Genomic DNA, 15889 nt, shown 5'->3' on the forward strand with positions numbered 1-15889 from the left:
TCCAGTATTTTATCTTCACCTATCCAAACAGCTTAGTTTCTTAAGCATCCCATGATAAACTTTTTCAAAGTGGTCTGTAATATGAAATCCAAAGTGCTCATTTCTTGGCCTTAGACAGAAAGCAAATATATAGATAAATTATATACATTCTTTAGCATGTGGTTACAACATAATTTACCTCATGTTCCTCATATTAAAGTACATATATCTCCAAAGGCATAATTGCATAAAGGAGTAGATCCAGTTGTTTTCACCATTGCATTGGCCAATAAATGCTTTATTCCATGCCTGTGAAAAGCTGTATGGAATACTGAGCCATCTGTTATAGCCAAGAGGAGTCAAGCAGTATCCAATACTCACTCATGTGGTGTTGCTCATTTTGTCTGTTGTTCAAATAGTTACATTTTTTTTGGAGTTTTGGAAGCGACGGCAGGCTGAACTGGAGTATGAATGGGACACAGTTGAGTACTTAGAGCAAGAAGAGCAAGTTCGCCCAGAATACGAAGCTCGTTGCACTCACACAGTGATGAATGAAATCACACAGGTAAGGAATATTTTGATAACTGGTGATGGTTACTGCTATAGACTGCTGTGAGCAGATACTATCAAAATGGTAAATCTGGGCTGGAGCTTTATAAATCAGCAGTGCCTCAAGTTGATAAACTGCCCTGAAAACAGTGAATTTATAAAGTACACATGGAAGGAGAGGGAATTTTTACCTAACTGCAAGCACTTTAAAGTAGTTGCCTGTTTGAGGACCTTGTGCTGCTGAGGTTCTTATGTCTTAAATAAACAGAAGTAGGCATTGTTCCCAGCTTAGAAGACAAAGGCTACTTTATTAAATCCCCTGAGAAATTATTAAATGTTGCTTCCAGAGGCCAAGATCACAGAGCATTTGCTGTCTTTGCCTAGGAATGCATCAGGTAAAAGGTGAATAGAATGTTACATGATTATATATGATGCCACAAATGTCTTTTTAACCAAAGATGTTTCTGTTTGAAATTGTATAAATAGCTATTGTTGCTAAGTGCATATGGATGCAATTATGATTAATAACAACAAACTTGGAGAGACAAGGATAAACCTCATTTCAACAAAATAGGATTCATATTTCTGGGGATTTAGTTTAGATTTCTGTTTTTTATACATTTGAGTAGCTTTATCTTCAGTGGCTTACTCAAGTTCAGTTTCACTTTTTATTATTCTCTGTCAATATGTTACTCTGTCTTTTATCTAATCATTTGCACTGCTTTCACATTCCATCCACGTTATACTAATGTTTATTAGAGGGCACTTGAAAAGTTTCAAAATTAACTGCCATAGTTGACACTATCCTATATAGATCTTCTTTTTATATCTTGTACTATCAAAAACTCATCCTGTTTAAAAGCTTATAAATGTATGCCACCTTGAACATATAAAGTCACAGCTAGAAAGTTCCTTTAAGACAGTTCAAAGAATGAAGAATATGCTGAAATATTTTATCTTGATCCTCAGAAATTCTTTAAAGACTCAGTGAATTTTAACAGCACCACACTGAGGTAGGAATTTTCTTTGGGGAACACATCCCATTGTTCCTATGTAATACATTGAGAAATACAGAGATCGAGGACCAAAATTTTAATGCCTGCTAAATTTAGCCATTGACATTTGAAAGATAATGACCTTGGATGCAATGATCAGCCAAGAAGGATGGGTCCATTTAAAAGGACTATGCAGCCTGTCATGGCTGAAGTCAGTAAGAGCTGAGGACCCCCTACCTCTATGGAAGTAATTTTTATCTTTGAAGGGGCAGTAAAAAAAAGACACCTGTAATCCGGCTAGACTTCTGAAATCATGAATAAATGTTGAGTTTCCAGGGAACAAAACAAGGTGCTTTTTTCCTTTTTTTCTGCCCTCAATATCATAAACAGTTTAATTGGAGCACACAAAAAAATATGAAAGAAGATTGGGTGCATCCTTGATCTGTTTCTTAATCTTTTACAGCAAGAAGAACATGTGCCATACACTGCATGGGGGAAGTGCGTACGGATGACTTTCTGTACAAGTGCCATCTTCTTCTGGGTAAAGTTCTTCTCTTGTTCTTTCCCCTCATAAATTCACTTTTCTAGTAAGTGTCTAAAAAATGATCCTCCTGAACTGAACAAGAAATGACAATGGAACCGGTTCAGTTGGATTTCCATCTCATGCATAAATCAAGCCCAAAAGGTACAGACCCACATGGAGAAGGTAGCTGTAGTCACCCAACACTCATTAGCACACAGTACCAAAATCTCCTGTGGTTGTGGCTTCTGAGTTATGCTTGTGAAGGTGGTCCATTGGTTTTTCCCTCATTATTTTAGGACAAACGTCTTTGCTTTTAGGGGGACAATAAGGGGAAGACTGGTTTATATGCTGTCCTCCCTGCTAGTTTCTGTCTGATTTGTTCCGGCTGTGTTCTTCCATATTGTGTCTCACAGTCCATGACCTCTTTCAGGTTTTGTGTTTCACTTAACAGAGCAAAGCTGGGTGCTCTTTAATCTTCTAGAGCTGCTACTTTAATTAAAACTAAACCTTGAAAGCAGTCCAGTCAACCATGACGCAATGAGCAGGCCCAGAGAGATTACCTTGAAAAGCTCTGTATTTTAGCATGCTGCATGTCCTCCTTATCTGTAGCACAAATAGTAGCTGGAAAAGACCTCATTCTAGGTGATAGGATGCAGATAGGAGATAGAATGGTGTCTGGCAGCCCAGGAGAGCCTCAGCATTGACACATTTGAAACACAAAGGAAAGAATACTGACTTGCAGTTGGATTTAAATAGACTGGACTTCATATTGGAGGGAAGAGATTTGTTCTGGGTCTGTCACTTGTGTTACTGCACAGTTATTGTGTGCAGGGTCAGGGGAGGTAGTTCATGGCAGTTTGCTGAGATAGTGGTAAAAAGATACACAGCCTATGGACCTTAACTGAATAATAGCTAGAGAACTAGCAAGAAATAAAAGCAGGAAGAGAAGCAGAAAGAGGAGATGGCAAGCAAGACAGGATACATGGGTCATTACTGTAACTCCTGCAGACTACATGACTTGGCTTAAAATTTTCCTATTCCTTTGAGGGGTCTGTAGTCTGTAACAGTACCATGTGGAAGAGAAGGTGCAGCCCCCTCCATAATCAACGTAGACTTGATAGTACATCTGCCATCCTGCCAGTTGTCCAATATGAAGAATTTTCTCTTGTCACATGCCTCAAGGTGTAAGATTTCATTACACATCTCATTACATTGGCTCACATCAGTACAAACCTTGTTATTAGTCATAAAACAGACCATCTCTTTTCTTTCCTGCAGATTTACTATGCTATATGAAAAAAGGCTTCTTTTATGGATTCTCTATTTATTGCCTTGTATCTTATTTGATCATCCTCTTGCAATGGAATGACAGGCACAAAGTTGCTTTCCTTTTGCCTATCGTGAAAAGTGTATTGAACTCACTTTTTCCCTAAAGCCAGTGGTTGAACATAAACATCTTTCTTGCATTCCCTTGACAGATCCTTTTGATTATTGCTTCAGTTGTTGGAATCATTGTCTACAGGCTCTCAGTTTTCCTGGTGTTCTCTGCAACGTTGTCACAGCACATCAGCGGAACAGACACGATCCGCAAGTACCTGACTCCACAGACGGCCACGTCAGTAACCGCTTCGCTCATCAGCTTCGTTGTCATTATGATTCTCAACATCATCTATGAAAAAGTGGCAATCCTGATCACTGACTTCGGTATGCTGCTTCTGTACCTCAGATAGAAATGTGCAGTAAAATAGCTAGAAAAATTGGCATTTATATGTATAGTAGGTATTACAATAAATGAACACCTGTACCACATCTTTCAGAATTTTCCCACCAAATCACACAATACAATACCACCTAGAAATTTTCCAATATAGATTTTCTCAATATCAGAGAAATGTGATATTCAGCTCTTTGCCTGAAAAGTCCTTACCTAGGCAGCATGAAAGATCAATTGTTTACAGTTTTGTGCTTGTGAAACAGACAAAGCAAATAAAATTACTACAACAACTAAGCTTTATGAAAACAGATCAGTAAGTCATAACACATTCAATTACACTAGCTTTTGTCTATGGGGAAAATAGCTATTTTCTTGTAAATAAGGGAACTAAGGTCACCATTCCAAAGCTACATACTACTCTGATGTTGTTAAACAGTTAAACAGTCACAAATAATATTGTTCTCTATATCCAGGCCATCAACATTAAAGTAGCTATTTTACTTTAAATGCATGAAGTAGTGTGGTGTTTTCATTTAGTACTGTTTCATCAGTTCAAAGTGTTGCATTTGCATCTTTCCTGAGTCTGCTGGATTTGGGTTCTTTTTTTTCCCAAGTTATCAGAATTTTTGCTTCTTCTCTTTCTTTATTGTCAGTGAACAACTTCTTTCCTTTTTACAATCCATACAGTTTTAGAATGATGTAATGGTTACAGTATACATGGGGATTACATGCAATCTAAATGATTATGCTCTCAGTCATATTAAGGAATATGGGGCATACAGATACTTTGCAGCCGTGGCTCTAGAACAGCTTGTAGGTTACTTGTAGATTGGGTTGGGGTTCTTTAAATGTATTTACTTTTCTTTCACTGCAGAACTTCCAAGGACACAGACCGATTATGAAAACAGTCTGACCACAAAGATGTTCTTGTTCCAGTTTGTTAACTACTATTCTTCATGCTTCTACATAGCCTTCTTTAAGGGTAAATTTGTAGGTCACCCTGGAAGTCCAGTTTATTGGCTAGGAAAGTATCGCAATGAAGAGGTAAGAATGCGTAATGTATAATTAGTCCAGGTAATCTGCTGCAGTTAGGAGTGTATAAAGCAAAACATAGTTGTACATATTTAGGGTTTTAAAAGTGACTGCCCCCCAAGCTAATTGCCTCCTCACTAACCTCTAGCATAAAAGAACATGGCACAGGACCAGTCGGGCTTAGAAATGTGTTACACATACCCAGAAAAGTGTATTTTTCCGTGGTCCTACAATCTGTGAATGGGCACACAGGAAGGAAAGAATATCAGTAGACACATTCCTATTCTGCTGGATGACCCTCACCTGGTGATAGCACAGAGCTGCATGGCTTCACCTGGTATCGCACTCTTCCACTGGTGTTCTGTCAACTTACCAAATGTGAATATATACGGCCTGGAATTGGCTTTTGTATACCTTACTGCAAAGGTTTCCCTACACAGTCTTCTTGGATTGCTTTCAGTTATTGATAATATTATTATAATAAACCAGGAATGCATTATTTTAAACTCTTCATTCATGCCTGAAAAGTTACTCAACTTCAAAAAATTTTCCTTTTTCTCCCAACCTTCAGTGTGATCCAGGTGGATGTCTCCTTGAGCTCACAACCCAGCTTGCTATCATAGTAGGAGGGAAAGCTATCTGGAACAACGTTCAAGAAGTGCTTCTTCCGTAAGTTCAAACTATTAAGTAATCTGCTCTTCCATATTTGAAAAATACTGTTTTGCTTGATGCCTTCAGGCACTTGGTCACTGAGTTTAGTAAGTGCACATTGTATTCTGAAAGAATAAGACTTGTCGTCAGGGTCCTTTTTAGACAGTTTGGATATTTTGGTCTGGTAGTCTGGGCTCCTGTCTCTGTTGTTTTAACTGATTTTAATTCTAATCAGAAATTTTTCCTTCCTCTGCAAGTCAAACTCGATGTGTTTCAGGTTGAATATTTAAAACTGAGGTAATAGGAGCTCTGAGAATATTAAACTGAAGATTTGCTTAATATTGATTGGAATGATTTGTTGTTATACATTGGGCTTTTAAAAATCATGTAAAAGTTACTGATTTAACTCATTTAGTAAGTATAAATCACTATGATTCTGATATATAGCCCCTTTACACTCTCATTTATGGTTTGTAAATAACCACTTTTAGGATAAGGCAACAAAAGGAAGGAAGAAAGTTTTGAGTAATTCAGAAATAAATAAATCCATTGTTTAAAGTTGTTATGGCAGAAATGTCAATTTATTTTTTGTTCATTTACTGAACTTTTTAGGTTCTTTTACCAATGTTAGTGTTCTTTTTCTCCCTGCCTGATAGCTTGGTCAAGAATTTAATTGGAAGATACTCTGCAGCTGCTAGATCAGAAAAAGTTGTTCCACGTTGGGAACATGACTACCACCTCCAGCCCATTGGAAAACTTGGACTATTTTATGAGTATCTTGAAATGGGTAAGTAACAGTTTAGTCTGGATTCACTACCACTGCTGGATACAAACATATTCTAAAGAAAATCTTCATACAAGCTATGCTTAATAAGGTGGACAGAGGAGACATTAATGTTTTCTGAGACAAGTTTTGATGAGCCATTACAGATGGTTTTACAAGCTTTTATTAAGCAGCCAAGTCTTAATCAAGTTTATAACTAGGAAACAGCATGTGGTTGTACAAGGAGGAGTACTGCTGCTTCCTTGCCTAATCCTGTGAGAAATGCATTCAGAAGGCAAACCACTGTCATGTTCTGGTGTTGCAAAGCAGGGCCCTGTGTCAGACTGCTCTTCTGGAGGTCTGCAGTCACCAGGACTTGTTGCTGGTAACTTGGGAGCTGGAAGACCATGGCTGGTTTGTTGCCACCATCCAGTTTGTGATGGCACTGCCAAGTGTACTTAAGGCAGTACCCAGACACCAATAAGATGATTGTTGGTTTGGGCCTTCCAGTTCAGTACAGAGACAGATAGTTATGAGATTTCCAGGTCTTCATGATAAAGACATCAGAAAGAAAAGGATATTTGAATACCCAGAATAATTCCTCTTGGTGTATTGTGACTTGTAATATTTTTCTGTCCCCTTCACTTAGCAGGTTTTACCAGTACTGTTGTGCTACTATTTTCTCATCCAGAAGATTCACTAGGATCCCAGCTACTCTTTCTTGTTTCTCCCACCTGAATTTGGAGTATATAAACTATGCATGCCTACACTTGCTTATCTCCAGTAAGCGAAAGCCTCATCGATGTACGTAACCTCTCCCTTCCACAGTTATACAGTTTGGCTTTGTGACTCTGTTTGTGGCGTCCTTCCCCCTGGCTCCTCTTCTGGCTCTTATTAACAACCTGTTGGAAATCCGGTTGGATGCGTGGAAGCTGACAACCCAATTCAGGCGCATGGTTCCACAGAAGGCACAAGACATTGGCGCCTGGCAACCCATCCTGCAGGGCATAGCCATTCTGGCCGTGGTCACCAACGTAAGTATGGTGCCAACAACTGCAAAAGATAAAATGCCTTCCCTGCAGGTGCCAGGAATGCTGTGTGTGGCAATGAAACTTAAATGATCCTTAAGGCACATCTTCTTAAAGCAGAAATTCAGCTTCTTTCTTGTGTACTTAAAAATACAATGTGTGCTCAAAATTGCAGATCAGAATGAATTCTCTGAGAATTTGGACACTAATCTGTTCTTCAGTTGTTCTTAAAATTTTTATGTACACAATGAAGAAGCTGAATTTTAAGAGAGTTTCTTTAAAATATTTAAGAAAAAATTCTGATGAATATACCTCTAACAATGAAATTCAGACCTTTCACACTTTTTGTATCAATTCACCAAGATTTTATTTGTAGTCTGCATTGTGGGAAGAAAAATAAGCCATTGGTATTTATCACTGTGGATTATTTGATTACTTGTTCTTAAACAGTAGCTAGTATGTATTAACTTACAGAAAATTCTCACTGCTGGCCTTTCTTAAAGGAGCTATGACCATTGGTTTCTTCCACAGGGACAATAACACTCCATGGGGAATAACCTTTTTCAAAAAGATTGCTGTTTTCTTCTGTTATCAGGGAGATCCAAATATGTTATGCTATTGGATAACTGCTTTTCCTGGTCAATCCAGCTGGATCTTGTAATACCAATATGAAATTAGAAGTTGTATATATCTATATCTTAGGATTACTTTAAAATATTGTACCTTATCACAGTTCTCAGGGTATTCAGGTCAGAGCTAAAGTGGCTTAGGTGACCTTACCTTGACTGGGCCATGTGCAGGCTTCTGTTATGAATGTGTTCGTGCCCTGCTTTCCGCAGCTGATGTCGCTGTGCAAACAGGGCATCAGACGCTCACCTCCATGGGGCTGTCACTTTCAAACAGCCCTGCTGCATATGTTGTGAGGACCTCAAAGAGATTGGTATTTATTGCTAATGAAGTGTAGGCTGCAAAACCATGTGCTTAAGCAAATGCTAGAAGCCGTTTTCTTCCTTTAAGTATGTTTCTTTTCTTGTTTGACATCCAGGAACTGATCCAAGTCATCAGTCTTTCCTTTACCAACCCTGCCTTGATTTTGCTGTAGAACACAGAAAGTGTTTCTTCTCTCCTACATGACTTATTACAGCTGATTATACTTGGGTAGTAGTGTATCATCTTCTCCTTCATGCATCTTCTCCTTCATGCATGTTACCTTTGTAACAGCTCCTGGTGACTTGCAAGCAACTTTTGCACAAAGCTACCAGTTTTGGGAGTTGCCGTGAGGCACTGGACTTGCTATTGCATCTGTTGTTGATTTGAAGACTGATTTTAATTAGTTATGGTATAAATGGAAAACTGTGCAGTAAAGCTTGGGAAGCAAAGAATGTGCTGTTTGTTTGTAGTTCTCCAGTGCAATACTCTGAAATGCAGCCCATAATTCAAGGGGAAAAAAAGTTTTTCCTTTGAGAGGATGCCGTAGGATTAGCTCTCGTATTTCTGTCCTTGAAGCTCTCCAGAGCACATCTGGAGATCATTCTGAGAGAGGGAGGAGTGAGACAGGGTTCAGATTTAGGATGATGAGAGACCTGGGGCCTTGCAAAAAAGATTCAGTAAGATCAAGTATTAAGCTGTGTAAATACCATATTCCAGCATCTTTCTAATACAAAGAAGCAGCATCAAACTCATTTGGTCCAAAGGGAGAAGGAATGTTTTTGCCTTACTGTTAAGTTTATATTAATTCATTTATGGTCTGACTAGATGAGCTAATGAACAGAAAGAAAATTTATTTAACAAAAATTTCCTATGCTTGTAATTCAGACTATAAATACTCTACTTGTACTCTACTTTTAACTCTACTTCAGAGTTAAAAACAGAGTAATTTAGCTGTGAGGTCGTCTCCCTGCAAATGCAAGACACAGTAATATATACTTCTTGTCAGTCAAAAACACCCACTCAGCATGTAAATATAAACAACACATAATTTTCACTTCATTTCACACTGGCATGTAATGCTTAAAAACAGTATTTAAAAGTGCATGCCAACTACATTTGATTTAAGCCAAAGTGCAGTACAAGAAAAACACCTTACCCTTGAAATTTTTCAATGAGTTTATTTTAGACCTGGGATGCCTCCCTTTCATTTCTCATCAGCCAAAGTTTCTCTCAACTGAACTCACTTGCAACAATATTCTGGAGAACTAAATACAGATCTTGGACCACAGTCTCAAAATGATTGTTTCTGCAACTTTTATCTTAACTACAGTTTAGCTTCTCAGGTCTTTCAAAGAAAGCCAACTCAAAAGGTAAGACAGTAGGATAGCACTCATCATTTGGAAGTGGTGCTACTCGAGGTAGGATGGGTCTGGCCCCCTTTTCAACTTCTTGCTCTTTCCCTTCACTGTCTTTTCCCCTCAATGCTGTCTCTTGCATTGTGCCAGCACCAGCACTTTATAAACACATGATGAATCAGACCAGGGAAAGCATCCAGTGGTGATTCCCAGTCAGATGAGCATTGTCATCTGATCTGCTGCATGGGGCCAGGAATGCCCAAGCCAGCGAAGAGCACAAGTCAATGGCTAGAGACAGAGGCAGGAGGTTGTTTTAGCTAGCACTGCCACCAAAGCATTCTTCAAGGAACTTTGTAGAAGAGGTATCCACTTATTTTTTCACCCTTTCTCCTCTCTCCCCTTCCCTTTTTCTACAACTGTTACAAATACCTCCTCAGGTTGGGACTGGCTGGCTGGGAATGGTGCACAAAAATAGAAAATTTTTGTCCCATGTCATGAAAATAAGGAAATACAGACTTTGTGAATTGCAGACAGGCATGATGGAGAATAAAATACAGATATTAACTAGCTTTTATGCTCCTCTGTTACCCATTACTGCTTGACTTTGCCCCTAACTCTGTCCCATGCTTTTCCTGTAGTTTTTTTCTGCCTCTTTTATACATCTCTGCCTAAATCTCCCTCTCCCTGATCCCATCAGATCCCTACTTCACACCTTTCTCCTCCATGTCTTTGCCCTGGTTCTTCCCATCCATGTTGTCAAGCGTGTATTTTTATCCTGGCACGGGACAAAACACTTGTCTTTCAGTCCTGGAGTACAGCTGGTCACTCCTTCCCAGGTGCTGGGCACCAGAGACGCCTGTTGTCATGAGTTGGCTGGGCAGCCTCTTGCTAAGTACTGAGCTGCCAATCTTGCCAATGGAAAGTCTTCCTCACAGGGGAACCTTTTGAACTTGCAGTAGCAGAGGAGGAAATTAGATTAAACATAGTTAACCTTTCCTCCAGAATAGGATGTTTTGGGAAGTTCATGAGTTTAGAAAAGACTTCCCACAATAAACCCACAGATCAAATTTCCTAGCTAGTTTGTGACTAGCAGACTGAGTAGGACAGGGACTCTCTTGGGAGCAAGATAAAAACAAATGGTCACGTCATGTAAAACAGCACTATGCAGCTGCTACTAAAAAAAATTATCTTGGCATCAAGAGCAGTTTCCACATGTACTACGCTATAGTAGGAGGCAACAAGCACCAAGATGAATTTGGGCTGGCTAGCACCTCAGAAAGGGTGGGATGTTTCTAGGATCAGAGATGGATCAGTTATATATCTAATTTATTTAATTCATTTACTCAAACATTGGGGAACATGGTGAAATTTAATTTTCTGTTACTGAAGAACTTTTCTGTTGTTTCCATTAGTTTCATCAGGCAGAATTTCTTTAAGAATCTTGTAAGTACTCATAAGAAGCACATTTGCTGATCTCCTCTGCATGCACATGAAAAAAGTGTTTTATAGTATAACTGTTTTGAGGCATTCAGCAGAGCTAGCATAATTTAGAAACTGTACAGAGTGCACATGCCAGAAAAGGAATGGTTTTGTGCCCATGAGAGACTACATGCTCATTTACAGAATGAACCACCACTGACGGGAAAAGCACGTATTTTCTATTTTTAGCTCGCACGCTAACTTTTGAGATGATAAGTATATGGCAAAGGAATGCATAATAAAGCTTATTTCTTTAATGCTGCTCTGCTTTTTTGTCTTCTCTTTCTGAAACGCAGGCTATGATCATTGCTTTTACATCTGACATGATTCCTCGTTTGGTTTATTACTGGTCCTTTTCAGTCCCTCCTTATGGGAGCCACAGCAGTCACACTATGAAAGGGTATATAAACAGCACACTTTCTGTCTTCAATATATCAGACTTCAAGAATGCAAGCAAGCCATTTTCCCCTTGGTTTGGGACCCACACGACATGCAGGCAAGTGTTAAATAAGCATTTGTCATTTTCCAATTACAAAAATAATGGGGTTTGCATCTAAGTCATCTAATTCAGTTAACAAAATGCAGTAAGAAACATTAAAGCACAGGAAGAGCCAGCTTATTTTGAATGGCAGAATGGAGTGGAAGTATTCACCCGTAAGTTTGTGCTACTCAGAAAATTCTTATTTTAATTTGGTTTTCTCCTAGCTGATAAAATAAAACACCTTAAAGTTTTTGTAAGTAATTCTTAATAAAGGGGCAAAAATAGGACATTTCAGCCAAATACGGCTTATTTTGCAGATAGATTTTACCCATCACAGTAGTTCCCTGAGCTAACTGTTCCTGGACACATTAAGCAGGGCCATGTCGTGCTCCATCCTCTGGCCACAGTGCCGTACTGCAGAGATGCCAGGGACCAGCTCCTGACTTCCCTACTTTGCTTTCAGATACCGGGATCTCCGCTACCCTCCCGGTCACCAGCACCAGTATGAGCACAACATATACTACTGGCATGTCATTGCAGCCAAGCTGGCTTTCATCATTGTCATGGAGGTCAGTGTATGGGGGTTTGAGCATTGCTTATTTAGTCTCTTCCCTCCATGCAGAAAATCCTTCAGAGACATTCAGTTCAGGCACAGCTATCAGAGCTGGTGATGTGTGCTAGCATGAGCAAGAACTTGGGAGATGTAAATTAAGAGTAGCAACATTAGAAAAATAATTCCCTGAAATCATGACCTCAGGTGAGGATTGGCCCACATACCTGCAGCTGAGGATTGCCCCAATGTATCTGCAGCTTCTTTTCTCAAGAACTGTAGAATCAGAAATAGAATGCACGTACTTAGAAGAAATCTGTGCACAGCATCCTGAATGCATATACATGATATATATACGTAATACATGTACATAATATGTGTACAATACGTGGCAGAGTGAAGTCTATAAAGACAATCACTGTAAGAGGTGAGTCTGTAGATGATCATCAGAAAGCAATTGCTCCTTCTTCTGCAGCTACAGCCTGGGCTTATGAAAGATGGGAGTCAGTCCAAGATGAAGAGAGGGAAATATTGGGTATTATTTAATTATGAAATGTACTTAGGGCCTGATCCAGAGACTACTGAAGTCATCAGAAACATGCAACTGGTTAGAGCAGAATTCCTGTAGCAGGGAAAAGTAATTGCCCCAGAGTCATTTGAACAAACCTAAAAAATCTTACAGGAAACTGTAAGTGTTTCCATGTGGGAGGGAAGCACAGTGTACCAGGGTTTCCCAAAGCAGGCAGAGAAGTCCTTGCTCAAATCAGGATTGGAAAATCAGAAACTCTTGTTTATTGGATAATTATTCTGTCTTACTGTCTTTTTAAAATCCTTTTCTACCCTGTTAGATACTGATAGTGAATCAGCTCAGAGTCTTAAGACAAAAAAGTGACACTTCATTTATAATTGTAATTATGTCCTGTTCATCCTGACTGAAATTGTTTCATTTTCACCTTTCCCAGCATGTCATATACTTTGTGAAGTTTATTATTTCATATGTAATTCCGGATGTATCACAAAAGACCAAGAGCAAGGTCAAACGGGAGAAGTACCTCACACAGAAACTCTTACATGAGAATGATCTCAAAGGTATGAAAAAAAACATGGGTAAGATAGCCGAAAAAATTATCAAAGGAGCAGACAGCACTTTCCGACCTAAAGAGGAGTAAGTACTTTTTCACATGGAATAATAGTACTTAGCCAACTAATACCTGTCCAGATATTACCAATAGCTATCAAGCATTTTGGATTTACTAAACATTGTTTCTGGCAACTCTTACATACTCATTTATCAGTTTCCCTTGGACAAACACAACCACTGCAACTCAGATAAGAGTTATCATTTTTTAAAACAGTTTTTTAGAACATTAAAAAAAAAAAAAAAGATGAAGGTGAAAATTACTTATCCTCTTAAGAAGATGCAGATAAATTCCCAAACACCAAGTATGCTTTCTACTTTTTTTAGGCATCAGCTATTAGATAACTAGTGTGACTTGAATAAAACCTTAAGAACAAGAATGATTTGCTGTAAGAATGTCATCGCATCTAATGAAGGAGTTTTGATTGCTTGCTAATGCAAACCCTTGCTATAAAATGAAGAGGAAAAGCCAAAACATGAAGGAAAAAGAAAGAAAATACAACTCAAAATCCCATTGTTAAGCCATTGGAATTGACATACTAAGCACAGTTGTTTGCTACTCTGAATTAGCTATGCATACTGAGACTTAAATGGATAACAAGATATCTCAAATAATCATGGATTACAAGAAGCAACAGGACTGTAAGCCCATCCTGTTCATCAATCTCTGTGTAAACAGGAGAATTGCTTTTGAAATCAATGCATACAAACTGACCTTACAGCACTCCAAGTGAGTAGAAAACTCAGGCATTTTATCTTTCCCCAGTCAATGTACTTTCATTAGTTCACTTGCCCATTCTGAGCTAAATGCTCATAGCCTTGAAGGTCTCCTACCTGTAAAAGCAATAAGTGTTAAAAGTCTTTTCACATACTAAATCAATATTTGTGGAGGGCTGTCTTTTGCATTTCTCTCACACCAGAATGTGCTCTTCCCTGAAGTTTTGACGTAGGACAAATGTGCAGCTGAACATTTTGATACAACATTGCATGATAAAGTGAATTCTGACAAGACTACGAATCTATTGAAACCGGAGATTGGAATAAACCATATAATAGGCCTTAACCATGATATGAAGCTTTAAATAACAATGAAGGATGTCAGAGGTGTGGAGGCATGTGCTACAGCCATCAGTTATCTTCAAATCAGGCTGCAGATCTGCTTGCTTATTTTGGCTCCAGCTGCAAACTGAGAATTAGGGAATTACAAATTAGGCATGTATGTGGAGGGCTACTTTGTGCCTGAAGCACTGATATTCCAGATTATTAACTTACTTTCTCTTTTAACAGTTTTAATGGACCAGTTTTTATAAATCATGAAAACAAAAACCTTTTTAAAAAAGCAAAACTATGCCTGTACTCTATAAACCAGGTGATTACTTTATGTTTGTAATTTTGTACTCCTCTTAAATGCAATAAATATGCAGAATTTTTAGGCATATTATTCATATAGCTTTTTACATATGAAGTCCATTTACAGAAACTAAATAGCATTTAGAAGATGTATTTTATCCAGTCAATAATCAGAAGGAATTAAACCTATGAATTTTGCAGCAAAATTTCCAAATACTGAGTGCTGTGTAACACAAGCCTGTCTTTTGAAGCAAACCCTACAGAACCCTAAAATCATTCAGATTGGAAAAGACCTTTAAGATCATCAAGTCCAGCCCTTAAAGCAACATTGCCAAGTCCACAACTAGACCATGTCCCTGTGTGCCACATGTACACGTCTTTTAAATACCACTCTCTGGGCCCAGCCAGCCAGTTTTTCATCCAGCGAACAGTAGGTCCGCCCAAGCCGTGAGCAGATCAGCACCCGTTCGGCCCCAGAGACTTGTTGAGTGTCCAAGTGGTGTAGCAGGTCACTGACCATTTCCCCTTGGATTATGAGGGCTTCATTCTGCTCCCTGCCCCTGTCTCCCAGCTCAGGGGGCTGGGTACTCAGAGAACACCTGCTCCTACTCCTGAAGACTGAGGCAAAGAAGGCATTGAGTACCTCAGCCTTTTCCTCAGTCTCTGTGATTCCCACCACATCAAGAGTCTCCTTAGCCCTCCTTTTGTCGCTGATATATTTATAGAAACATTATTATTGTCTTTTACAGCAGTAGCTAGATTAGGTTCTAGCTGGGCTTTGGGCCTTCTAATTTTCTCCCTGCATAACCTCGCAGCATTAGTCTTTCTGCCCCTTCTTCCAAAGGTCATCAACTCTCCTTTTTTTTCCTGAGTTCCAGGCAAAGCTCTCTGTTCAGCCAGGCTGGTCTTCTCTTCTTTTGACATTTCCAGGGATGGAGACTCCACAACCTCTCTGGGCCACCTGTGCCAGTGCTCAGTCACCCTCACAGTGAAAGTGTTTCAGTTTGTGCCCACTGTCTCTGGTCCTGTCACTGCATAATATACCAAACTTTCAGTTAAAACAAAGCTTTGTCCAAAAAACTGTTCCAAGGAACAATTTTAGTGAAGTACTTGGGATTTCCCTGTGCAAAATGAGTTGGGTTATAAAGGACAGTCAGCTCCTTTCATGCCTGGAGTTTTGATTTTAGCTTTCAACTGGACCTTTCTCATTTCCAGTTGTGTTCAGATGAGAGATGCCATTTTTATTCCCTCATCAGTGATGACAGCACCAGTGTGCCTTAAATACCTTTCCAGGTGTGGTATTAGAGGTGTTGAGGCAGGTAAGGAGGCATCCTGTGATAAAGGGGGAAAAATGCAGCACAAAATGTACCAT

General features: G+C 39.1%; 1 protein-coding gene across 5 annotated transcripts in view; it reads left to right on the forward strand.

Moving 5' to 3' along the window:
- The window catches only part of ANO6 (anoctamin 6), a 67283-nt gene extending 53521 nt beyond the window's left edge, over nt 1–13762 (forward strand). For 3 of the 5 annotated variants that reach the window (XM_039570841.1, XM_039570842.1, XM_039570845.1), the window contains 11 exons: nt 399–544; nt 1987–2064; nt 3525–3750; nt 4635–4804; nt 5364–5461; nt 6100–6230; nt 7035–7240; nt 11295–11494; nt 11943–12048; nt 12992–13194; nt 13495–13762. In XM_039570841.1, coding sequence (XP_039426775.1) covers nt 399–544; nt 1987–2064; nt 3525–3750; nt 4635–4804; nt 5364–5461; nt 6100–6230; nt 7035–7240; nt 11295–11494; nt 11943–12048; nt 12992–13194; nt 13495–13516 — 1586 coding nt within the window. In that variant the 3' untranslated portion in view covers nt 13517–13762. Of the gene's footprint in view, nt 1–398; nt 545–1986; nt 2065–3524; nt 3751–4634; nt 4805–5363; nt 5462–6099; nt 6231–7034; nt 7241–8279; nt 11260–11294; nt 11495–11942; nt 12049–12991; nt 13195–13494 lie in introns of those variants that run through there. The other 2 variants (XM_039570843.1, XM_039570846.1) reach the window with 2 other exon arrangements.
- Nucleotides 13763–15889: the final 2127 nt, after the last annotated feature.

The sequence above is a fragment of the Corvus cornix genome, chromosome 1A (assembly GCF_000738735.6).
Source record: "Corvus cornix cornix isolate S_Up_H32 chromosome 1A, ASM73873v5, whole genome shotgun sequence".
NCBI classification, from domain to species: domain Eukaryota; kingdom Metazoa; phylum Chordata; class Aves; order Passeriformes; family Corvidae; genus Corvus; species Corvus cornix.